This window comes from Egretta garzetta, unplaced genomic scaffold (assembly GCF_000687185.1).
Source record: "Egretta garzetta isolate BGI_Z169 unplaced genomic scaffold, ASM68718v1 scaffold105, whole genome shotgun sequence".
Taxonomy (NCBI): Eukaryota; Metazoa; Chordata; class Aves; order Pelecaniformes; family Ardeidae; genus Egretta; species Egretta garzetta.
This window is the reverse complement of record NW_009259598.1, coordinates 298435-325296: the sequence shown is the minus strand read 5'-3', so window position 1 is coordinate 325296 and position 26862 is coordinate 298435. Positions and strand designations below refer to the sequence as shown.

Sequence of the window (26862 nt, the reverse complement as noted above, 5' to 3'; positions counted from 1 at the left end):
TTAAATAATCTGTTTATTGTTCAGCTTTCACAAAGAAAAAAAAAAGACAAAGCACCCAAGTAGAAAGAATAAAAATGTATTTTCCTTCAGGTTTTAGACTGACACAGCAAGTACAAATCCTTTAGTGTGAGCACTTTACGGCAATTTGGAAATTTAACAAACCCCAAGTGAACGAGCACACGGTACAAGACTGAATCCCAACAGCTACTTCTGCAGGTCTTCAACTCACAAGCTGGCTCTAGCCTTGGCTATCACAGTAAAAAAAACCACCTCCTCCTCCAGTCAGGGGCGGCAGAAGGAAGGGAAGGACGGGAAGGAGCTCTCTGAGTCGAAGCACGCAGACCCCTGCTAGGAAAAAGTTCTTGAATGGGCCAGTCTCAAGTACACAGGACCGGGGGACCTTTCAAGACAACAGAAATTGTTTGCCCTGCCAATATATCTTCACAGTAAGTAGACAGTAGGTGTTTTGGAACCCAGTCCTGTCCGCAGTCCTTCTAGAGCAGATCTGGAAGTAACACGCAACTGGAAAACGCCAGATGAAAGGGGAGGGGAGGGGGAAGGTCAAATCAGCAGTTTAAAACTCTTTTGGTATGTTACCTTCCTTTAATTTTAGATTATATGCATAGAGAACCTGATCTACCCCTAAAAGAACATGCAGCATGACTTGCATTAATAAGCCTAATCAGGCACTGGACTGGAAAAAATCTTTTCAAACGGATTAAATGACACCAAGGTTTATGAAAGAACGATCCTTACGAACCAGCAGTTCCAAACACACATATGGAAGGGACACATAACAGTGGTCTTGGCAGCTTTGGCAACGTAATTGTCTCGGATAGCGTCTGCGTGGCCTCCAGCACGCTCCTGCAGCAACTTCTATCCTCCGAGAGCCACCACGAATCCAAAGGCCTGTTTGGTCCAGGGTGAGGAAGCGCCTCTGAAGTCTCAACGCTGCCAAATCTTGCTTTAGAGTAGAGGAGGATGCACTGAATCTGTAATAGGATGGGCAAGTCTAGAAGAAGCCATCGTAAAACTATCAAACGCCGCAGTGATTTAACTTTTAATTAAAATTAACCCATTTACTCATATCCAACCCCTCTGCGAAGTTTATATAGAAACCCCACAGAACATTTCTACTCAGGGTAACTCTAGAAACAGCCTCTAATCCAGTATCTACATGGAGAAGTTAGTTCTCTTCCACTTCTGCTAGCTTTCCTTGTGCTAACGGCCCAGAAAATAAAAGGCAGTCCCATGCCGGGAAGTTATTTCTGAAGGCCAGCACCTGAAGCAAGTTAAAGGAAAAGAAATCTTTACACTGGGCCTTCAAGTGTTGATTTTGAAAGTGAAGGGCTATAGCATGGCTGCGATACAGATGCTGCCACCCTTTTCTTGGGAAAAAGTAAACGGTCAAAAGTTAAGAGCCAGAGTAGACTGCATCAGTGAAAGCCACTCTCTCACAGATACAGCAACCGCCTCAAGCAAGGCAAAAAAGTGCCAGTAAGGGATAAAAACCAGAAAACTTACAGCTCACTAAAACATTAGGAGAGTTGCCTGCAACGAGGCCACCTCTCTGCAGCCAAAGCGTGCGCCCATCTGCATGCTGAAGATTGTGCATTGAGTCAGTTCCAGCTTTTGCTCATTTTCCCTGTCACCTTTTAGTCACAGGCATTAAAGTAGAAAACATCACCGAGTTCAGAAACTATTCTGACTATGTGGGCACAGGGAAGGAAAAAGTAAAGGTCAGGGCACTTTGGAGGAAGAAATAAAGGATACTAAAACCTAGGTTTAAATAGCTCTCTTCAAAAGATTTAAGCAGCTAGAACTAAAGAAAAGTTATGTGACAGGAAAGCAAAGAATACGGTAGACACCTAGAAAATGATGGAGGATTTGGAGGCCTTTACAAGGAACTAACACCACCACCTTGGTGCCATCTGTTCCTTCTCACCCCATCACTAGCTACTGGATGAACAGCGGGAAATCGACTCCTGAGTCAGTGAGATAAGGAGGCATTGGGATCTTCACGTCCCCCTCATGAGGAAAGGAGAGTTGAAATTTAGCTAAGGGAGCATATCTGAGCACAGGTGAGCTCACATCTGTAGCACACGTTGATTAACAGTGAGGAGACTCAGAAAGAGAAACTTCATATTCTAGTCAATTAGTCTTTGGCGAAGCCCAATCAAGGCAAAACACAGATGATGCCCACTGGCTGAGGAGAGTCCCCAGTGGAGTCACACAAGCAAACTCAGCAGAACAGGTCAGATTTATCTAAAATCTTGGAAGCCTTGAAGGAAGAACTTCACACTGAAAATGAACAAGGGGGGGAAAAAAAAAAAAAAATATGGATCTGGGAAGGGGCATCTGGGTGCATGTATGCTATGCTGTAAACCAGAGTGTAGTGCTGTGGCGTTGGGTTGGAGGCTCTATGAGTTAAGCCAGGGGTGCCTGAGACACTCTGCTGCTGTAGCTCGTTTCTCTGGGATCAGCTCCAGCATAGGTAATAAGAAGTCTGTGAATGCAGCTGCCTCATCTTGGGACCACTCGTATTTTTCCACCAAGACTTCAAAAAGGCCCCAGGGCTTCAGTTTGGTGATGTGCTTCAGATCACCTGAAAACCAAGACAGACAGGTTAAGTGCAAGGCATGGGAACAGAGCAGCTGAATAAAATAATCCAAACAGCTAAACAAGACAGACCGAATTCACAAACTGTTCTGAATAGTTGGGCATAGGGAGTATAAAATGGTAGGGCATACCGAAGGAAGAAATAAGTTACACTAAACCCCCTTTTCTATCTGCTTCTGAAGACTGTTCTAGAAACGTACTTCCCTGAAGGTTTTTTTTCCACCTTCCCGATATTTTTGATCCAATATCAGCAAATATTGTTTAATTTCATTAAATCACCAATTATACCGGTTGACATGACAGATAAACACTGAGTCGTTGACTTTGGAATAGGTGCAATACATGCAGCACTGTTCAAGGAAGCAATACACTACTAACAAAAGAGGGTTTGTGTTTCTTTAAAAAAAAAAGCATTAAACTAGGTCAAAAACATCTTCTTGAGACTCAGTACACTTCTGGGGTACTCATGGCTTTATGGTAATGCTATAGTGTGTCCTGAGCAACACAGCTCAGGATGCAAGGCATTATTTAGGTGACTGACATGCTAGAAATGGAACAAAGTTGTCTAGAGAGGACTTCAAAGAGGAGTCAACACCTCTAGTTGACAAAGATCAGCTAAATAAAGCCAAATCAAGTCTGAAGAGATAGCTACTGTGCTGTTTTTCTAACTACTGCAGTTGATCTCCACCAAGGTGTCAGGTACTAGGATGCAGGATCCTTTTAGCAGTTAGACAAGAATGCCTTATATTTAGCTGCAGTTTTAATGAGAAAGCCTCTCATAAAGCAAAGGGAAGACTTAAAGAGGCATCTTTGCCAGCATCTATTGTTAATTGGTGTTTTCCAGCAAGGCACTCGTGTATTTGGGGCAGGGGATGAGGGCTAAGTGACATTTGCTTTGTTGCCTATTACCTTTTTTGGTGAAAAACTCCTTGGAATATTTTCCTGCCAAAATGAGCTTGCGAGGTATTTTCCCCAGAAGTTCTATGATCAATGCAATGTGATCTGCATTTTTTCAGAAGAAAAGACAATGAGACACATCCACACAAGACATCTCTACGCCCCAGTTTCCTTCTCTAGGATATAAGAACAAAGACTATCTCCCTTAAAAATTACTTTTGAGATCCACCCGAAATCAGATTACATTAAGCAACAAAATCAAGGAGCAAGGGGAAACAAGGTAAGGGCGATTTGCAGCATGATCAGTTTGAGAAGCAAGATAGAGAATCTGTCAGTAAGAGGAATGGGGAACACCAGAACAAGAACACGGTGCATGGTGTTTTACTGCAGAGGCTTGAGCCCAGTTGGTGCTGATTTGGGTAAACAATCTTTCTGCAAGGAGCCTTTGCATTGCTAACTCATAAGAGAGTGCTCACTCTGAAGCAGCAACCATTGAATTTCATGTCCCATTTTAAAAAGGAAATACTTAGACAAACACACCTTCATCCCGTGAGTAATCTTCCCCAGAATGAGGCTCGAACAGATAATCTCCTGTTGCTAACTCAAAGGCCTAAACAAACAGAGATGAGCACATTAAATCACTTTCATACACTGCACACTGTCAGATGTGCTGCAGCTTGATCCTGCATATCTCTGTGGGCCAGAAGCGCAAGTGGTGGGAAGAATAACCTGCAAAACTCTAGTACACCATTACCATCTTAAGATGTGCAATTACTTTGCAATATTTTAAAAACTGCATTAAAAAAACACCATAGGCATATCTGTGATGAATTCTGGATCACAGCATAATGCACTACGCTTGTGTGAAACCGTACAAAGTTAAGGCATTTCACACGCTTCGCCTCTCTTCTGCCTTCAACAGCATTTTGCAAAATGATGTCATGTCCAAACTCCAGGTTTTGGTTTTTTTTTTTTAAAGATTCCCCTCCTCTCCAAATTTCAGATAGTAAAGGGACATTTTTCAAACAGTTAATCTCTGAACATTTGCCTGTAGATACAAAACATGTTTTAAATGAGAAAAACATTTGCATTCGTTTCAACTCACCACCCCTAAATTCCATGAAGCGTTTACACTTCATGTATTCACTTTTACCCAAAACAGTTCCTCTGACCTTCTGTATTCTTAGTTTTCTTTATGGATTGCTGTTGTCAAACTACTCAACTGGACACTCAGAGTAACCACTGTGTAATTCTGGCCACATGTTCTGGAGAGACAACATGACCCTATCGCATTCTCTTTACCACATTCATCAAAATCACAGCTTGTTCTCCAAGAAAACAAAAATTATTTCACTCACTATTTTCCAAGCTTAACCTATAAAAAACAAGCTTTGATTTGTAGAAAACACAGAATGGAGACACCAAAGAGGTACACGCAGTAACTGGCTAGACTGATTATTTTTTTTTAAATCACCATATTCTACATTTGCCAGCTATTACAGGAACAATTTCAGCCTCGTCTCAGCATTACTCAGATTATAAAATGATTCCAAACATGCAGAGGATGCATATGATTAAAATATGAAATTATACTGAAGACATCTGTGAAACAGTGCTGGATGCAGCAGAAAGGCTCTTCATGTAAAAAGATTTTGTCTTCAGAATTGCATAGTTGTCTCATTTTTCCACAAAGCATGACAAAGTACAATCAGATTTGAAATCAGACGGTGCTGTACAACAAAACTAACTTTCAAAAAGGAAAGCCACACATGGAAAAAAAAAAAAAAACCAAAACCCAAACAACTTTGGTATGGAAACATGGTATTCAGCAAGTCTGGAAGTTGGCTGAACGCCTATGAGGGTTTTTTTTGCCAGGCTTGGCTGGTGACTCAGCAGTCCAGAGGGCACAGCATGCGTGTGCTTCCCAGAATGCTCCGCAGAAAGGGTTTAAAATCCCCCAGGGGGCCACCACTCACCATACACGCCGTGCTCCAGATGTCAGCAGGGGTGTTATACCCCGATCCTATCAACACCTCTAAGGATCGGTACTGTCTTGTCTGGATGTCTTCAGTGAAGTGCTTGTGCTAAATAGAAGAAATGTTTTACTAAACAGAGCCTGTTTAAGAAAGGAGAATCAACAACCTGGAAGGCCAGAGTGGGTCAAAGCTCTTGCCCATTACATTTCATCTGAATTTTACATTCCCATTAAGTATTTCATTATATTCCTACAAATGCTGGTTAAATGCTCTACATGAGACGCTCCCTAAGCAAAAGAGTCCAGCAACTGAGAGTTGCTCCACAAAAATAGAGTAAGGGAAGACTTGGCACAGAAGCTCCTCTCCTAGCCGATCACGGCAGACAGGCCACAATTCAGCTATCTTGAAGCAGATAAGCAACACCCGTGTCAGAGACCACCTTGCCAGATGCAAGCCTGACGTGCAACTCTGAGTTTGAGACTCATCTCTCCCTTCAGATCTGAAGTGTTTTGCCATTTAAAAAGCCAAGTAAAATAAGATGTTTCTTCTATTTGAAATGTCAAACATTTAAAAGCAGCAAAGCACAACCATCAAAGAATAGAACTATTTATGAGTCTCTTTCATGTGCTTATAAATCCACTGAAATGGTTTGACAAGCTAATAAACTACAGAGCTAGCACATCAGAGCAACTGCTTGCAACTTTCTCATTCTCCAGGAGAGCCACAGACTCCTTCAGAAGTTTCACATACGCAGATTTCTACACATTATATGTGACACTGTTCGCAGGCCTATTAGAAGTAATCTAATGACCAGTGAGGCACCCAGAACACAGGCTGAAATCCCATGTTAAAGGACAATTTCTTTCTTCGTGTCCCTGCTCTCCCCCCTTTCCCCCTCAACATAGTTTCAAACTGTCACTACTTTCACAAGCAGGTCTAAGACAGAATCTATTTTACAGAATTTTTTTCCGTCTTGGCATACTGTGAATGAATTAGCAGGTTTAAACAGTCAATGTGAAGAGATTGTAAACTTACCACCCAGCAGGCATTTCCTAGGTCAGCTATCTTCACTTTGAGCTTATCTGCATTCTTGGGCTCAAGAGGATTAAGAAGGAAATTCCCAGCAGTTGATTTTCCTAGAGGCAACACGTACAACCGCTGATTAAAGCTACATGGACAGTGTCACCATCTGTCACCCCAACCCTACAGCCCTCTCCCAGGAAGAGTTTTGCTTACGGATCAAAACTTTTCCCTCCCTGAAGCCTAGGTATAAAAATCAGCATCAGTTTGCACTATAAACCACAGAGCTACGACCACCAAACCCAGCCGGGGTTACGGAACAGGACAAGTGAGCATACGCAACAGTGACTGTTTCCCAGCACTATTCCCACAGACTTAAAATGTCTGTCTGTATCTAGACAAGCTTTTTAAATAAGGGCATTGCCAAAACCAAAACAAGCTTCTCAACCCTTAATTCTTCCTAAATTTTTGTAAGAGAGTCCACATATCATAGCATCTTTTTGATGCACCCATCACTCTCTGCTGCACCACAGACAGCTGCAAGAGCTAAAGCATATATTGGGAAAACCTCAGTGACACAGTGGAGAGTAAAAAATACTAAGTCACTAAATTACATCCAGCTGTAGCTCTAAAGCAAGCAAAATACACCTAATGATCTCACAGAGGCATCCAACTAATGCAGTTCAAGTTTCAAAATCTTTACATTTCACTTGCTACTTCTCATCCACATAACCCCCCGGTAGTACTCTGTCAAGAAAATGCTACAGAATTATTTTTAAAAGTACAAATGTTAGTTTTTCCCTCCTTCTCCAAGCAGATATACTTCACCTGATCTTGTTGCAAAGATGCAAAAAAGGACAGTTTTATCACATGATTCAAGTTTTAAGAACACCCGGAATGCATTTCAACTGCTGTACACTATTGTGTCTTATGTTCTCCTAAACCTACAAGGCTTACAAATTTTACCCCTAAAACAAATCATATTTAAACAGAAGCATTAAAGAGGGTTTTTTTTCCTATGCTGTATAAGCTTTGCTTCTGTTAGGCTGCATTTCCAATTCTGGGGAAACATTTACTTATCTCAAGTAACTGAGAGGAGTTACCCATGCTCCATGTTAAGAACAGAACTATCAGAACATACTGACCAGTACTTATCCCACAATTTAACAGCCAGTGACAATTTGTAGACTTACATTTCTAACTATTAATGAAAATCACATAAGCAGCACCCAATACAAAGGAGGGAATGTTCCTATACTGAAAAACAAATGTATAGGTATTTTTTAAGAGTCGGAACTCTTATACATTCAATAGTCAAAACTAAGGTACAACTACAACTGGAAGCTACAAACAGCAAATGTCTCAAGAGTAGGACTGTCAGGTTAATTACTCCTGGCAGGAAAAGTCTGAGACAGGTGGTTCTGATCACTTCAGCCTACGAAATGGAGGTTTCTATTAACACTCTGACAAAGTGTTGTAACACAACTCTCCCACGCCAAGGAGCCCTTTCTCACAGGGTTCCTCTTATACCTTTGTTGTCTGACGGGCTATTATTCTCATTCTCGTCCTCTGAAGGTATCTCTGTCCGGATGCTTTCTTGCAAATGGTTAATCTCCTGCTCATTGAATGATCGCTCTTCGTTGGACGTGGGCTGACACACCATGGAATCTTCCGAAACTAAGGGCACGAACGAGTCCGACATTGCTTCTTGAGGCCTGTTCTCCGAGTCACCGTTACGCTGACTGTAATTACAACTATGGAAGTTCTCCTTCTGTGTGTGAGGGTGATCACCACAGTCATTGGCATTATGAAGGTCATCCTCAAGTCGCACAGACCCTTGGTTGCCGGAGTCTGGGAAGTCCGTCATTTGTATCACTCCATTGCAATTTATTTCTGTTACACATTTTTCCACGCTGCTTTCCATTAGAACAGATTGCTCTTGTGTGACTTCAGCTGGAAGAGTGGAAAAGGAGAAGATAGCACAACATGTCTAAACAAATTAATAGCTGAAGGTCATTCAGGCAGCCCTCAGAAGCAGGTAATTCTGAAGATGTAACTGAGTACAATCATTCATTAAATCAATTTGTAACAGGAAATTTCCTAACCTCTTTAGTTGGGCAGAACGCAACGCAACTGTGCTACTTTAGTAATACTTTAGGTTCATACCTGTCTTTTTGCTGACGTTTTCCTCCGGTGGACTAACTTTTATGAGCATTTCCAGGGGGCTCTGAGCTTCTTCCTCCTCTTCAGGCTGTGTCTGCCCAGGGCTTGCTTCCTTCTCCATTTCCTCTATCTCTTGCATTCGCTTCTCTAACAACTCAGCCTGCCGTTTCTGCTTCTTTTTCAACTTCTTTTTTTTATTTTTTGACATTTTGTCAGCCTACACAGAAGCAAGCAGAGATATTGGACTTAGCATTTCATATTTCAATAAAACTAAAGTGCATCAAGTTTCAATTTATTTCAGAGCTGAGGAAGCAGTCTGGGATGAAAACTCTGGAGACAGTACGTCTCCAAAATAAAAAGCAGATATTAAGGGGTTTGGAGCAGTTGTCTATGGCTCGTATCAGCACACTTCTATGCTGACCCGAGAAACCTGTAATATTCTCCAAATGAGGGATCTCAGACTCCCCAGGCAGCAGCCACCTTTCACAACAGGCCTTGAGACCACCAAAAAGGCTACTCATTCTGGTGAAATATGAGCTAATACTACTTACATCTCCAAGACAGCACTGAACCCAATGCCTATGTCCATGACAAACAAAACCACACTTTTTCTTCTGATATAAGGTTGCTTTCCCTTATGCTGACTGCATTACGAAACAATGATACTGTACGCAGATGGGTACTTACACATGAAAGCTATTACACTTACTGGTTTTGGCTGTGGTGCAGTGCTCACTGAAAGGGAAAGGAAGATCAGTAAATCAGTATGTTTATAGTCAAAAACTGCAACTGCATTCTTATCTTAAAGTAAGTTTTTTCCTATGTGGTTTGGTAACATTTTAAAGATAACGGCAAATGTTGTTTTGAAGGCTCTCTTCTCTACAGAAGTACAAGAATAAAAAAAGATAAAAACATTAAATGAGTAAATGCATAATTAAAATTCCAGATAGTAGACTTGCTTGACTGATATCAAAGACTTAAACTTCCTGTCACGCAGCTTCATTTACTGCATGTATTTTGCATCTTCCCGAAAAGAAAATGCAAACCAAACCATTAAAATACTAAAGTTAAGGGAGCTTCCCTGAGCTAAGCTATGCTACGATAGACTCAGCTAAAAATTGGTGTTGTAAGATTATGACTGACAGAGCCTTCCAATACACACTGCAGTAGTTGTTGGAAACTACACGCCAGAACAGATGGGTAGTCTGAGGAAGAACACGAGGAATTATTAACAAGAGAAAATTTGCTCTCAGATCTGTAGGGATGTTAGCATGTTGAGGAAGCTGTTTCTGTTACAACTTTTTAAGACTTCTGCAAACTGACAACAGGTAAATCATCTTGAGACCTTCACAAAATGCATTTCCAGCATCATGCAATGAAAGGAAATAAACTTTTGAAGAAAACGTGAGGAGTGCCTCAACGCATTTTCACTCCAGCACTATTTTGAGTGCATTAGCATTCGTGCAGGGTGTGCTACACAAGACTGCCTGCCCTACCTCTTTATCAGTGCCAGATTAGCTGCGTTGAAAGCAGGTGCCAGCATGCATGTATCCTCCCTCCATTTTTCTTATACAACTGCCATCCTGATCATCTTCAAATTTACAATTTATGACTGACTTCACAATTGACAGTTGGCTTTTCAAAAGTTACTTGCATTATTGTTCCACTGTACTCAATTAGTAAGTTTTCCCTAGCGAGATCAGTTGTGATTTGGGGGGGGCGTAGGGAGGAAATAGCAACAATTCTCAAGAAAAAAGCACCTGCAGAGCCAGATGGTGGGGGAGCCCCAGACCTCTGCCACTCTGTTGCTTCTGCAGCCAGCCTGCGGATATACTGGTCATTAACGCACAGAAGAATGTTCTCAGGTTTAATATCTGTATGAATGATTCGACATTTTGTGTGCAAGTAATCCAGACCCTGAAGAACCTGCAGACAGGAGAGAAGGAAACTGATCATTAGCAAAGAATGAACAAATGAACACAATGAGAGTGAAGTGAAAATGCAGACTTGCGGAGGATGACCGATGAACCCAAAGGACTTGTGTTTGAGAATACTCCAGATTAGAGCTAACATGATCAGTGGTTACTACTCAGTTCCAGAAAAACAGGTTCGCATACAGATTTTAGCTATGAATTTAAAATACTGTCTCTTTACCCTCATAACTTAACTTACCACAGTTGAAATTCTAATCTTAATACCCTACAGTAAAATCATGTTTTACCCTCCCCTCCACTTGACATGTTTCTTCTTCGGCAACCATCCAGTAGGAAGAACAGGTTTCTCTTGCTCTTCCCATCGTTAAGCACTGTACTCACTGTGACAGTTTTAAATAAATACTGTCACTTATGAGGAATAACCAGGGTAAGAAGAGGTTAAAAGCAAAGCCAGCCTCCCATCACGGTTTAAGTATCAGAAAATAAATATATGTAGCAGAAGGCTTTTGCAGTAGGGGAAGGAAATATTAACCCAAGAATGATTTTGTTGCATGATATAACACTGATCTTTAACTTTTGTTTTCTCAGATCTGAGACATATTGGTGAAAGTTTTCACTGGGTCACAGGGAGCAGTGCAGTCAGAACTGGAACTTACTTGTTTGATGATCTTTTTGACACAAGGGAGTGGAAGCCCCTGATAATTTGACTTGATGATCCACTTCAGGAGATGATGCCCTAGAACTTCAAACACCATACAGATATCTGGAACTCGGTCAAGGAAAAAGATGGACAACCTGACCTGAGGAGCCCTGAATTGCCAGAACTGAGGATGAAAAGAAATCCATACCACCTAAGTGTTTTATATTAAGGAAGCCTCATCCTTCTGACACAGCTTAGAGAAGCTGCCTTCCTTAACAGCACCATCCTATCCTACACACCAGTAGTGTTACCTAAAACCTAAAATACAGAGGGATGGAGTTGGTTAGGACGATGGTCCTAATGCAGCAGTAACAATCTCCTGCTCGGGTGGAAGCCAGACACACAAGCAGGCATGTATCAGTATTTCTTGCTAGTACTGAGACAGCTTCAAGCCAACAATGTACGTTCTGGAACAGCCTAAGCTCTTGCCCCAGGCAAAACTCAATGCGAGATCTCTCTGTACCAGCATTACCTGAAACGATAACAAGATTTCCATTTCATAAGTCATCTTCAGAACAATTAAGTTACTTTCTCCACCCTCCCTTGCCTCTGTACCAGCAAAACAAACTTTTGACAAGCCTGGACTTCAACAATATTTACATTATCTGCTTTTTGTCTATAAGATCTCAACAGCTACAGCCACTCTAGCGACATTCAGTATTGCGCCTTTGCTTTTAGAAGCCAAACTTCTAGGATTTCACTGGGCTGCTTTTCTCCCTACACTGGCAGAAAGCATGCACATGTTTCACAAGAGTGAACAAAATACAAGATCAAGTCAGCATTTACTCAGTGCTAGGTACCAGAAAAAAGTTAATAGAGGAAATACAAGATGGGGCTACTGTTCTCTAAAAACATTAGAACATTTATAACCTGCAGCTCAGTTCTCTCAAGCAGCCTAGTAATTCTCACAGAAATAAAATTCAACGTACTGCAAAGCAGAAACATGCACAGAAGTCCAACTTTCAAAGTTTAAGGTGCATTATTAGGACTTGCCAGAAATCACTGCCCATTAGAAGGCTGATCACAGAACTACAGGGGATTTTCAAAGCAATACACTTTAAACATCCTAACAATGATGATAAAGCCCAAGGTAAAATGCTTCCGTAACTAGAAAACCACCTTAATATCAAGTTATAGACTGCATGCATTTGCTATTTTTCATTACCTACCTTAACATTTTGTACTGCTTTGCTTAAATAAGGGGTTATTACCAGGCTGCTGGCAAAATGGAGGGGTTGAGATAGATGGGCTGTCTTAGTGTCGGACACTAAGCCATTCAGTCTTGATTCACAAATCAGATGCAGCCACCCCATCTCTCATCTTAAAAGCATGACTAAGCAGCACCGTCTCTGTGACTCAATGCATATTACATCAGGCTGAACGATCATTCTGGATCTGGACTTAGCAGGCAGTTTTGAGGCAGATGATTCTACAGCAGGTTTCCTTGGGCAGTGAAAGGGATGCCTGGGCATGACAGCTACCCAGCAAACTCCCATCTTTATGCAATTCTTTGCCTTTATTCTACAAAAGGATATGAGAACCATTAACTCCTGAAATCTTGAAGTCATCTAATAACTGAACAACTCTCTCTTTACTTGGATCATTTGGATCACTGTTGCGGACCTGCAGAGAAAAAGAGGATTAATTTTGTGTTCCTTGAGGTAATTACTCTGCAAGAATATATTCTGAAGTCAGATCTACTGCACTACTGTCAGGTTCCTATTCAAATTCTTTGCAGCTATATGATCCAGAAATATCAAGTACATAACTGATGTGAACTCCCCAAAATTAATTTAAAAATATAAAAAATGGACCCCTCAGGCACTCACCGATTTTAGCAACTTGATTTCATCCAGTGCTGTTTCTGTGTAGTGCTCTGCACTCTTCACCACCTTCATTGCCACAAATCTCCTCCCTCTACACACACAGGGTAAGTAAATTGGAGACTGTTAACACTCATACAGAGAACTTATTCTCCAGGATTATCCTAATTCTTTTGCATATAAAAGAGCTACTTATTTATGGTACCATGGAAAAATGAGGTTTTAAGCACTCATGAAGTGTCTTTGGGTCTTTTTTTATAAAACATCCATGCTAGTAATTTGTCATAAAATAATAGGTGAGAGACTGCTGAACACATATGGTTTGTCCTGTTAACTCCCTCCCACACACTTGCATGCACAGTATCAAAAGAAATTCCTGTGTCAGGATGTGGACAGCTATGCTTTGTGTTTTTACCTAGAAGTAAAAAGATACTTTCTGATCATGTTTGCCCAACGCTGTGCATTCCCACCAGAAACACTAGCTAGAACAGAAGGACTTACTGGATGTCCCAAGCTAGCCACACAGTGGAGAAGTGGCCCCATCCCAGCTTCCGAATCACATGGTATCGTCCATTAAAGAGATCTCCTATTTTCACAAGGTGATAACCACCTACAAAAACAGTGGGAAGTTTATGCATCAAGAGATCACGCAGGCGCTGAAGAGCAGGTATGTGGAACAAGCATCACAACTTGAGGCAGACTTATTTAATGTGTTTAAATTTTTAATCATATAAACAAATGCAAATGTTTCTCTAATTGGATCTTGCTAGAGCAAATATACAGTATGTTAGAGGAAGAGCTGTGAATAGCTCTCTAGTTGATTGAAAAGTTCTAATACAATTGAAAAGTTTTAATACAATTGAACTAGAATGACTGACTTCTCCTTTTCAGTGTAGATCATTACTGCAGCATCACAACAGACTATTTCCTCAGTGAAAGCACCTGCAGTTAGTTTATATTCAGCAACAGAATCTTATAGCTCAATATCAGCATTGCCTTTGCACGCTCTATCTCCATCATGTGAAAGAGTACTGCATCCAAGATCCCAAAGGATTTTTCCTTGCAACTGCTTTCCTGACTGAAAGGCACTTTGCCATTTAACATCACCACTGAAAATAGGAAAGTCTCCTCCCCATACCCCTAGTGTCTCTCAGCTGCTGACTACGCAGGAAGATTCCATGATGGAAGCACGAAGACATGGAAGGCCGGAGAAAGACACAAGGGAAGCAAGGGAACTGGCAGAAAACAGAATGAGGAGAAGAATCCGTAAATGTTAAGGCATAAATCTTTGCCAGAACCTGGAATTACACCCTAGATTCTGGGTGCTTACTATTCAATTGTGGTCAGCAAATACCCCTCATGAAATGCACACTTTGCCAGGAAGATTCATCCCTCTTGATTGACTGGTTCACAAACAAGACATAGAACTCCTATCCGTTACTTCATTACCTTAAGCAAAAATCCCTTCTCTTCACTTAATTTCACTTACAACAGCAACAGCTGCACCGATCGCTCATTCACACACAATGACTTTCTTCTTCCCACTTGCTTTACAACAAGCAAAATCCCACCAATACTTGGGTAGCATGCTAAAAGTAATGTAAATGCTTTGAAGTAAAGCACTGAAGTGTAAGACACATTGTAATTCAACTTCCCTGCGCTACTTCTACTTTGCATTTTTTATACACGTATATGACATTTGTTACATGCTTAACCCTCTGCCTTATTCAATACATACAATAAATAGTATCACAGAAGCAGCTTTACAAAGCACTTGGAGATGGGGGCACACATTGAACCTTCAACTAATTGACGAGCTGAATTTGTATGAGTGTTCTGTCCTTTTTAAAGTATTTGCCATATTAAAAAAAGCCTGGCCCTTTTGATACTGAATTATATACCGTGGTATTTCCATTTGCTCCGTGTTTAGTTTCTACTCAGAGGAACAGTGGAAGACTATATTTGCAAAGGTATCTGGCATGGATTCTAAGATGATCTTCACAAGAAAACAGCAAAGAATTTGAAACTGATTTGAAGGATTTAAGTGTCCTTGTTCTGATGAAAATAAAGAAATTGAATGCCTACTTGCTTTTAACAATTTTGAAAGCCCTCTGGCACAGAGGAAAAGCTAACAGCTTTAAACATACGCATTAAAACCAGCTCTCCAACGCAAATCTTGACTGATAATACAGGGAATCTTGGAAAATAGTTTCTCCATTTCAGGTTATTGAAAAATATTGAAAATATTGAAAAATCTTATTGTCATGCAAAAAAATCACTTAAAATAAGAGCGAGTCTATCTTCATTCTCTATAGTAGATGGGAAATTGAGGGAATTTCTTGATTACATTGAAAATCCTGTGCCTTAAACAGGCAAGTTCTCACCTTTACAGTAATCATTTGGATCCTCTTGTTCATCATCATCTGATCCCAGGATTTCTTCCTCTTGCTCTGGAAGATCATTCTCCGAGTGAGCAGCAGGGCCCCGATGCTGAGTGTCGGGTCTGAAAGAGAACACACTGCATGTCTCACACACGTTACTCTCCAGTTCAGTAGCTGTCGGTTCACATGAGGGAAGAGATGCAGTGTTCGGCCTTAAAAAAACCCCCACTATTTTCACATTTAAATGCTTTTTCTCCTAAGCTAGTATCAAGGTAGACAGAAACAATTTTTCATATACTCCTGAGAAATACAACTTAACGACCTAGATTTGCTTTTATAGTGGAACAAAGAAAAGGCCAGACAAGATAGCGAGTTAAAAGCTTAGTGACCCCACCAAAATGTTCTTCTTTGAACCCCTTCTCAGCCTTTCATTCAGTGAGGACTTCTCTAAAGCAAATTTCTATTTTAAGATGTTACCACATATAAAACCTGAAGGTTTAAGTGTTGATGAATGTTATTTTAAAGACTAACATCAGTTAATTCTTACTCCTTTGGAAAAAAAATTAAAGCTGTGTTTTAGAATACGTGCCCATTGTCCCTTTCACCTTTGAGATCAAATGAACATTTAACAACCCTTCTGCTTGTGACACTTTAGAGCTCTAAAATCCCTAATATTGCCCTCGACTGCCCCTGTGCTCATGGGGTAGGCTGCATTTCTAGTTTCTCTCTTCACTGGAGGTCTAAAGTTTGTTATAGTTGTCTGAACTGAGAGTGGGAGTACGCAGAGCAGATGTTCTGTAAACCCTTCTGAGAGCTTTTGATTGCAGAGGGATTGAAAGCAGGCACCGAGGTGGCATTTTTTTTTCTCCACTCCTACATTCATAAACAAAAACCCATTAATTTTGTGTGTTTAACTTTCCGCCAAATGTGCTAGTCTAAGTTCCTGCTTGTGAAGATCACATTGGCAAAGGCCACCCCATTGCTCTCATGCATTTAGGCTGCGTTCGAGTTCCCTGAGCTAAAACACATCATTATCTCCCCTGCGCCCCAACTCCTCCTTCTTGGCAGCCCACCGCTTACAGCCAAACAGCTCATGAAATGATAATACTGGAACAGGCGAGTTATTTACTTCACAAAGCCTAACATGGAATGGTTAAATGTCTACAAAGTTTAATCTTCAGCATCCTTTTGTAGCAAGCAAGTGTTTATAATGAAAACAAGGCCAATAGCCCACTTGCATTGACAAGGTTTAATGGCAAAGTACTGCAGGATATTGACACTAAGTTTTGTTTCTTACAAGTACGAGATATTAAAAAAAAAAAAAAAGGAAGCTGCCCAAAAAGGTGGGCAAATTTCTTTACAGCAGTGACGTACAATCATGAGATAATATTCTTTAGAATGAGCTTCCCTGCCAGCGTGACTTAGCAGAAGCTTCTTGTTTTGAAACTATTGTTCCAGCAAAGCAGCAGATATAACCGATGCCTTCCACCACCCTATCTCAAATTCAACTCATTTTGCTCAAAGGAGTAACTGCCAAGACAGCCACTGGTTATGCCAGTGGATATGCTAACGCGCATGGGCTTTCGGATGCAGTTTTTAGAGCTTGTAACTCGGCTGGAGTCCTGTGCATCGTATCACGGCCATACTAATCTTAATCCATGGGACAAATTGAATCTTTCAAGCAGTTATACAGAAGAATGAATGTTGACAGCATTTACCTACTACACACACACTCTGCTGAGACCTCATACATGAAATATGTTACTACACATTAAAACTACAGCCATCTTAAATACCTATGGAGCATAAAAAGGAAGAAATCACGTGTTCCACCATTTACAGTCTGGGATTGAAGTTCATTACAGCAGAGAGGAGCTCCAAAGGTCATCCCGGCGCAACGAAACCATTGGACATTTACTTTCAGTCTGTTGTCAGAGCTAGTAAGTTTTAATTAGTAATTTTAAGTAACTAATTAGTAATTTTAAGTCTGTTGTCAAACCTGATTTTTTTAATTCAGGAACAGATAAACAACACAGATTAGTGGCCCTGAACCATAAAACAAGACTGACAGACAGTCCATTCCACTGCTGCCAGGCTAACGAGACATTTATTAACAACCCCATAACTTGATCCAGCCCCGAGATATTTAGAATTTAGACTTCTTCCCCTGTGAGCCACAGAATTACAAGTTGGGGGGTAAGAAAAAGGAAACAGGGGTGGGGGAGAGCAAAAAACCCCCAAACCTCTCAGGGGTCAAAAAGCTGTTTTAAAACTGCTGCATTGCTTTGGGGACAACCGAGCTATGAATAAAGCCATAGACTATCCCCAAATTAATAGCAGGTAGCAAAGGCAAGAAGGGGCCACGGACAGAATGGCCGAAGGAGAGACTGGATGCTCATATATAACAAATCCTATAGACAGGGTAAAGAGAAGCAGAACTCAGAATTGGATAGGAAGGAGAATTTAAGCCCAGCAGCCACACCCATAGCGTAAGTAGTAAAGAGTAATTGTCCCCAATGCAGCTTCAAGATTTTTGCTTTTGTAACTGTGCAAGATGTAGGGGAGTAGAACAGATTCAAAAGAAAATTCATCTTAAGACCCACTGATGCAGACAGAAACATCATGCCATTCCGCAGTCCCAGTGCTTTTCAATAATAGTAATTTCATGCATCAAGGAGGAAGTTACTGGAAGCACCGAACCCCGCTCTCTTGGAAGCTTTCTGCACCCCTCCTCAGGGGCTGACGAATCATGCTGCTGACAACCTCGTACATGACACACCCTGTACTCTGCATCCCAGTCTGTCCTGGGGATCCAAAAGCATTTCACTTCTGTATTATCATCTATTAGACGAACTAACCTGATAGTGAGCTGTATTCAGGTCACATACATTTCTACAGTGCTATTTCCTTTAGGAAATCGCCTCCAAAACACATCGCCTTCCCTTGCCTTCCTGCGAAAATTCCTTAGATGCTATTACATCCCATCACCTTCTTCCCCCAAAGTGACCACGTCAACTGCAGATACGGATTAAGAGAGACTTAATCAGTGCAGAATATGTATTAATACCAAAGAAAAACCCTGATACACAAAACCACAACCCTCATCTGCCTGCTTCGCTCACACAGACAGTACTCTAAAAGGCACAAAAGGCTGCTGAAGACAGCAGAAAAATCCATACTCGGTATTTAAAGATGACAGCTGGAACAGCTGTCAGCAATACTGCAAAATGCAGATAAAATATAGAAAGAGCCTATAAGAAATGGTTAGCAGTCTACACATTAAAAATCAAGTGTTCTAGGGTACTTTTTATTTTTTTTTTACAGCTACCTTTGTTCTACTAAGAACACCTTGATAACCTTTTACTTCTGCTCCCTCAATGTGCTAATTAATCACCAGAATTAACTGGATTTGCAGGGTCTCTCTACAACTATATAGTAACATTTTACTTAAGGAAAACAACATGGAGCAACAATGCTAGGGCAAAACGCTAGATCTTTTACGGAATTCATGTGAATCTGCACCTAGAGACCCTCCCAAAAGTCCTTATTCCCTGGGGAATGCCTGAAGAACTGCAAATTCACAGGACAAAAATTAGAAGAGGGTAACCTACCTGCATGAAGCACGGCCTCCCATTGATAAAGATATTCCTGAAGACAGCCCAATAGTTTTCGAAAGAGCCATTAAAAATCAGATGCCACACTGATCAGGGGGACATCAACGGCAGGCAGAGGGGCTGGTTCTTCTCGAACGCAGCAAAGCTTTGTGCACGAGTGAGGGAGAAGAGGGATTTGCCTCCACCACCTAGCTGCAGATGCACAGCACTGCATTGCAGGTAAAGGGCCTTGCAGCAAGGCTGGGGGCTGCTCTCAGATGATCTTCCTGCAAATTCAGTCATGTTAGGGGCTGAGCATAAACAGATTCATCTCATCCTCTTGATGTTTACCTGTCTCAGTCTTCCTTCTAATGAAATTCGAAATTCAGTCAGATACTCTGTTTCATCTTCCTGAACCAGCCGGTTTTATTTGCCTATTCAATAGTCCACTGGATTCAAAGCTGGGATGAAGACAAGGATCATGGTAATTGCCGACAGTCCAATCCTTTTGATACAGAAATGCCAGCACAATCACACAGGAGAGAAAGGGCGTTCAAAGTAAAAATGAATTTTCTGAAGTAATTCCAAGCCTCCCCATCCAGAGTTACATGAGAAACTTATCCTTTATACTTAAAAGTAACAAAAAAAAAAAAGCAGAAGGAGTCAAACCACCTTTAAAAAGGTGAACTGAGTATTTTTCACAGCAGCAGACACTTAACATTGTCCTTTGACAATGTAAAAGAATTACCAGCCATTTCCTGTGCCTGTTTATCCTGCTGGTTTATGTAAGTGATAGGGGAAACAAGTCAGCAACAATGTGACACAGCAAGTAATTAATTTAGATATTTTCTCTGCTAGGGAGTGTTTATTACTGAAAGACGCTCGGAAGCTGGCTCTGCAGTTTTAAACCAAGAGATTTAAAGAAGAAATGGATTCATCTGACTGTATATCTAAAATATTTTCACCTTAAAAGCTCACAGAAGTCCAAATTCTGAACATCCTTTTAACAGTACAGCACTGCCAAACCTCTTCATATTAGAAGAGGTGCTAACAACATGCAAAATTTTCCACTCTAGACAAAATTTTGCTCCACATTCATCAAATGCCTTGCCTGACAACTCTGCTCACCTCTGCAATGCATAGCAGGGACAGTAATAGTTAGTTGCAGGAACTAAGATTACAGTCACTTCCTTACAAAAGGTGTTCAAAGAGTTTGGAAAAAACCACTTTTGTGTTCTCCTGCCAGTTTCCCATAGGTCCACACACTAAAAATAAGGTAAAAAGCGATTAAGAGCAACTGATTGCACAATGTGTGTTCTTACAGACTTGCACCAAGGTAGGGCCAACAGCATCAGGAGGACGAGAAGATGGGAGACCACAGTTGCACCCGTTTGTCCAGGCAGTGCAATGGAAAAGCAGTGTTCTTTGTGCTGTGGAGCGGCACCAGCGCAGGCTCCTCCACCGTTCTCTATAGATTACTAGCCAAGCCACCACAACAGCCAAGTCTCCACATGCAACTTCACTGTGGAAACTCAGAACTTGGTCTTCTCCACCCCAATAACTTACATGACAACACCTTGGAGAGAGGTGTTTGGCTCTGCTATTTAAGAGCATCAAGAGCTACTTCTTCAAAAGTCTATTTTGTACAGGAAATAAGTATTTTTCCTTGTCCCACAACAGCAGAAATCCTGTCCATGCTACTTATCTACGTGCTTTGAACAGGTACAAAAGCAGACCCCTTCCACCTTCAAGCAAGGAAGGCAGCATACATTCAACCCAATTTGCTTCTGTCACACCAATCATCCTTGTATATGTGCTAATGAAAAAGCTACTCCTTACTCCTCCGCACCTCAGTTTGCCATTCCCTTGACATTTGCAGAGATGACGCCCGTCTGCAGGAAACCAAAGACAATTGCTTTCCTAAATGATTTTTAAGCCGCCTGCAGCACAACCTTTATGAACACTGTCATTCCTTATTTGTGAGCTCAAATTACGCAGATGAAACATCCCCAAACAGAACTCAATTCACTGAACACAAGGCTAACGATGAATCCAGCTCATACTGTAGGAGACGTAGATAAGAGTAGTAGAACGCACCCCAGGACTCTTGCTGAAGCACTGCTTTCCACCTTAACCATCCAGCCAACGATTTCCAGGGCTGTACACCCACTGCAGCGAGATCTCGCTTCAAGTGCTGTTACGGATTCCTTGTATTCATTTGGGGAAGAGGGGAGAAAAAAAAAAAGCTCCATATGGCACGATGAAAAGCGGGGATTGAACATCTCTTCCATTTTCACATCCATGCAACCAGACAGTGTCTCTTTAAGGGAAGTATGCTTGCCAGACTGCACCTCACTACTACTCCTTAGTGCACCTGCAATTTCAAGATCATGTTAAGGCACATCGAGTCAGAATGACTGCTTCTGGTACCAGCCTTACATGTGGATCTGCTGACAAACCCAGTGTTTGATAAATACTGAAAGCTTGAGCCTGACCAGTTACAATATGAATTCAGGTCCGAAATGATAACAGTACTTTCCTGCTTGTATGCACTTCACCCTTCTGCTCAAGAAATTTTTAAGTATTTGAGGACACTTGGGGGAATTATAGATTGTGGGGGATGTACAAGTCTATAATCCACATTATTTTGTGATTACGGCAATTAACTCACTCTTCCAACCCTATTTTTCTGAAAAAAGAACTGGCATTTTCTGCCAGCATGGCAGATCCACAATACTTGCTGCTGAAGGGCGGCCATCCCAGAGCTACCGGAATACCAGTGTCAAGAACTTAAGAGAACTGGAGATGGTCTAACATTTTGTTTCAAAAGAATGGTGCTCAGAGGCACCGAGACATACTTTTGTTTAGTCAATCTCTGGGCATTCAGTTTGAAGGTAAGTAATAACGAATTTCCCATCAGAACGGTACTAATGCACAAATAACAGAGGCAATCAAGTTTCTTGCTCCCCATACCCACTCACCCACACAAGCACTTAACAAGCTGTTTGTAGAACTGTCTGCTATTCCAGCTATTATAAACCAAGGGACTTCCATGGAAACCAGCAGATCTTCAGTTGTGTCCTGTCATAGTCTGATAATCACTTCTGTATTTGAATGAAAAAATCCTGTGGGCGACGCATTCCGACTACCTTAAACGTCTGTTCAAAATACTTACGAAATATGTAGCCCTGGTATTAATTATGAAAGACAAGTGAGGAAAACATAATCCAAGATCCTGATCCCAGGCAAAGTTTTGAATAAGGAAGTTGAGGAAGAACCTGAGAGGGCTGTCGGAACTCCAGGGCTCCTCAAAGACAGCAGGAAAGCGATACAAACAAGACATGCGGTAACGAACTGGAGAGTATCAGACTTGTTAATAGGATTTTTCTGCTCCCCAGACTGCGTAGATGGAAAAATTACCAGCTTCCTTGTCTCTCTTCATAGCAATTCTACTGAGGAAGAAGAGAGAGGTGAGGCTTCACTGCATGTCAAGAGTCTTGCCAGAAAATTACAGATAACTGTAAACCAGCTTCTTGAAAATACTGAATATTGCATGCACTTGGGAAGAGGGAGAGGAAGCAAGACAGCAGTACTGTACCAACTCAGCTCTGCCACCGCCCTCACTCCAGGAGTGGAGGGAGCCGGAGGAACTACTGAAAGTCCTGTGAAAAAATATCTCCCGCTCAGTAAAGCCTGTAAGAAAAGATTAAATAAATTCACCAGTGCTCACAGAATTAGAAGAAAGTACTTCAGATCATGTACATTTGTCATAACAAGCCACATACTGTAACCCCACAGCTACCACTACCTTTGTAGTTATTCATGCTTACAGTAATAAAATATTCTGCTTTGAGGCACAATCGGTTCGGTGCCCCTTACACAGAACTGCTGGCTTCGTGCATGTGTAGGCCAACTTTTCCCAAAACATAAAAGACAATGCTGAAGCAGGACACTGGACTTGGTGAAGCAGTACGATCATCTGGGCCTGCCAATGAAACATCCATCACCTGCACATCATACAGACCAGTAGCCCAGTTTAGTAATATACTTATTTTCTTCATTTCAGAGAAAATGAGCTATAATATAGAATTATTTGTTTGGTTTCTTGTCTGTTTCTCTAACTGCTTTGAATCCAGATAGGTTTTTTTAGCCTAGTTTTTAAACTATGGGTCTTAATCTCAGTAGTAACCTAAAGAGTCATTTTTTCCTAGGACAAAGAGAACAGTTTGAGCTTCTAAGGGTTTGCAACATACAACGTAGACAGAAAAAAAGCCACAGTATTTTACCGGCAATTATGGTCTAACAGTCACAAGTGCCCGATTCCATTGCAAATTACCAGAGCCACTGGTGAAGTACATCTATATTTGTATTTTAGTTCAAATAGAAGCTTGTATTTTCAAACAGAACCATAGTTTTGAAGTACCACATCTTCCTCACCTATCAGGCTTTCGTTCACATAACACAACAGTCTCACAGCACAGGAAATTAATCTCTTTCAAAGGAAACCGCGTAGATGCATGCCCCAGCACCACCTCAGCCAGGAGCGGACATTTGGTCCACACTAGAGCTAGCTCAAAGCGACATTCCCCTCCAAACAGCACGTGGAGCCTTCAAAAATCAAGCTTGTAAATCTCCTGTTAGCCTGCATCCCCCCCCCCCCCCCCCCCCCATACTGCACCAAGGCGTTACAAGCACCCACGTGGCCTGGTCTGTGCAAAGCAAGAAGCAGCCACCTCGTGGCGGATGCAAGGCTGAACTGCTAGGACACCCATTGCTCCTTCCTCCTGCTGGGTTCATGGACATCCCATCGCTCCTTCCTCCTGCTGAGTTCATGGACATCCCCATCCAATATAGCTCACAAAACACCAGAATGCAGGAATTCTATTTTCGGTTCCCTGAAAGTCATACGATGAAAACTAGCACAAGAACTGCTCCCAGGAAAACACTGTGCAGCTCTGCCACCTTCCTAAGGACCAGTGCAAGTATTATACCCAACACATTTGTCTACCAATCTCCAAACATATTAGAAACTGCTTCAAAGAACCACAAAAATCTTCTGTGTTTTCGACAACTGGGCAAAAGTAACTACCTGAACGCACCTCAGACGCAGCTGTCTGAAGAATCGAAGTTATTAGAAGTTTTAGTAAGAAAAAAAAGCTTGTACGCCTACAAGCTCCTTTTTTAAGGACAGGCTTTTTTGAGTGCCTTTGGGAATCAACTGACTGTTAGTGCCCAAGATGTTCACACCTCGTGAAATGATAAAATTAATACATCACATACTTCCCAGCTAGCTTTCAGCAAAGCTATCTTTTGGCAGCAACACACGTTGCAGTAGCCTACGTACCGAACTCCCTACGTTTTATTAGCAGCTAAAGCTTTGACATGTCTATTTCCTGACATATTCTTAGTATTAAGGAAAAGGCCAAGTAGAAGCTTGCCTCACGTTTTCTAAAAATAATTTAATTAAAGCAACTGTAATTCTATTTCCTTGCCTTTTTAAAGGAAAAGACTGAGATAAGAAGAAACTGAAATCAATGCTTCACTCAAGGCCACAAAGCAACCCAGTGACAGTCAACATCAGAACTCAGGATCTCCCTGTATTTAAGCTTGGGTTTTGTTCCTCCAAGGCATTCAGCTGTCACTCTCGCTGTCCTTCCTCCTCCTCAGTTCTCATGGAAATGGGAGCTGGGCATAGGTACACAGCCACGATATTCTTCCAACCCCACAACGGCAGACACAGGACCGACGAGTGGGCTACGCAAGTACAAGCTTCCTAAGCAAAGATGTGAGACAGCTGGTTTAATCATTCTTCCAGATTCCCAAAAGATCTGGGGTAGTTTTACTGGAGTGGGAAGACACAGGTACCTCACCTTCGTATTACCAAGAAACTTTGCCTGCTCTCTTTCTGCATAAGAGTATGTTAGGATAAATGCATGCACTCCTTCATTGATATAGAACAAAACTTTGAAGACAGGAAGGATGGGAAGAAATAGGAATATCCTGAATTTGTGGAAAACTAAGAACTTGGTTGACCTTCCCATTAAAAAACCAACCTTATACATAGAACTGTAATTAGTATTTACAAGGGTTTTCTGTAAATAACCAGTTTAGGCTGGTCTTGTCTAAACCTAAGTAGCAGCAATTTTAACTACAGAACGATGAAAAAAGCAGTAACTTTTTCCAGTTTTGTACTATTTTGATTATTTTAACCTTTCCTAGCCAGTTTGTTGGTTTTTTTTTTTTTTCCCATTTTTAACTGGTTTGGGTTGATAGGGAAACTTAAAGCGGGTGTAGTTCATTTCTAAAGCAAAAAATATTTTGAATTGCTTTAAATCCCTTCAGAACATTCTCTGCATTTTTATACTTACCCATAATAAGATAATTCCTAATACCTACCAACCTTAACCTTTTAAAAACAGTTGTTTCGTGCTTTTTACTGGCCTTCATATAGAAAAAATTACATGTGTGTGATCTAACAAACTACCACAGAACATTAGATGTTAAAAGGACATTCCATGTGGTTTCAAGTTTAGATTTTACAGAAAAAGTCTTGCAACAACCCAGTTAAGCTTATTTTAGAAGATTTAACTAGAGCAGCTTTGTATTTAAATAGCATAAACGTCGTGGAACTGCACCTAAAGTTAGAGGCTGACACTGGGGTTTTTTTGTTGTACAACATAAAGCATAAAGTACATGCAAGTTTCTTTAACTTCTGAGGCAAAATCTAATAAATGTATAGTAACAGAAAACAGAGTTGAAGCATGTCGTTTAAGAAGATAAACACAGCATTTTACAAATAGGACAGTTCTGCGCTCAAATCAAGGTTAGTGGCAAAAGCAACAGCTAACCAGCAATGCAGTTAACCTGTTCTGGCTACGTGGTTAAAAAGGATTTAAAGGAAAAAAAAAAAACCAAAGCACATCACTCCAGCACTGAAAGTTACCATTCAGCAACCTCAAAATTTACACAGAAATCAGTCTTTCCACAACTGCAACTGTGTACTCTGTTGGCAGAGTCAGTATTGTTTGTCTGTAGCTGGACAAGGAAAAGAGAGTAACAGGTATAGAATTAAAAAGTGGATTATTCATTCAGAAATTAGGATGCAGATAATACTATAGAAAGAAGAGAACTCATCAAAAATTGTCCTAGTGCTATCTTCAAGAAATACCAGGAACATGTACAAAAGGGCACGGAAACATAATGCATGTCTCCCAAAGAGTTCTGAATGCTCTTCACCCCTCAGAAGCCCCACCTCAAAACAAGTGAATTTTTGCTGGAAGCAGCCAGAAAGTTTTTTAAAATCCCTATGATTTGTCTGAGGAAGTGACTAAGAAAGCATTACTCCAGGCCTAAAGAAAACCCCCTCCAACTCCCACCCCCAAAGCCTTACTTTGGTTCCAAGGCACCATCGAGTGTAAAACCTCCTGAGGTGCCAGAGATTTTACACAAATAAGCAGCATTTTACTGAGCACACAGAACTGGCTCTAGGATTTACATCACCTTCCCCTAGACAGGAATCCACGAGCAGCACTGACTGCAGTACTTAATGCAGTCTGCTGGGAGCCATTGTTTAGGATTTACTCAAGATCTTTTAATTTTTATATCTGCATCCAAAAGTTCACCGCATACAAAGACTTGCAAAATTCCTGTGGTAGGAAAGAAGCCACACGAGAGCATCAAAGTTAGAGAAAGAAGTAAACAAGACATCACAGCATTCTTATGGTAAGATTAAAAAAAATAATAATAATAAAAGCGG

General features: G+C 41.1%; 1 protein-coding gene across 1 annotated transcript; it reads right to left on the bottom strand.

Moving 5' to 3' along the window:
• Nucleotides 1-23801, bottom strand: SRPK1 (SRSF protein kinase 1). Its single transcript, XM_035893726.1, has 15 exons — nucleotides 19125-23801; nucleotides 15517-15635; nucleotides 13634-13742; nucleotides 13139-13226; nucleotides 12845-12932; nucleotides 11266-11372; nucleotides 10436-10601; nucleotides 9385-9410; nucleotides 8679-8892; nucleotides 8043-8465; nucleotides 6528-6628; nucleotides 5493-5600; nucleotides 4057-4126; nucleotides 3529-3621; nucleotides 1-2605 (listed from the first exon to the last, which is right to left on the bottom strand). The coding sequence occupies exons 1-15, from the start codon at nucleotides 19193-19195 to the stop codon at nucleotides 2421-2423; spliced, it is 1968 nt and encodes a 655-aa protein (XP_035749619.1). The 5' UTR covers nucleotides 19196-23801; the 3' UTR covers nucleotides 1-2420.
• Nucleotides 23802-26862: the final 3061 nt, after the last annotated feature.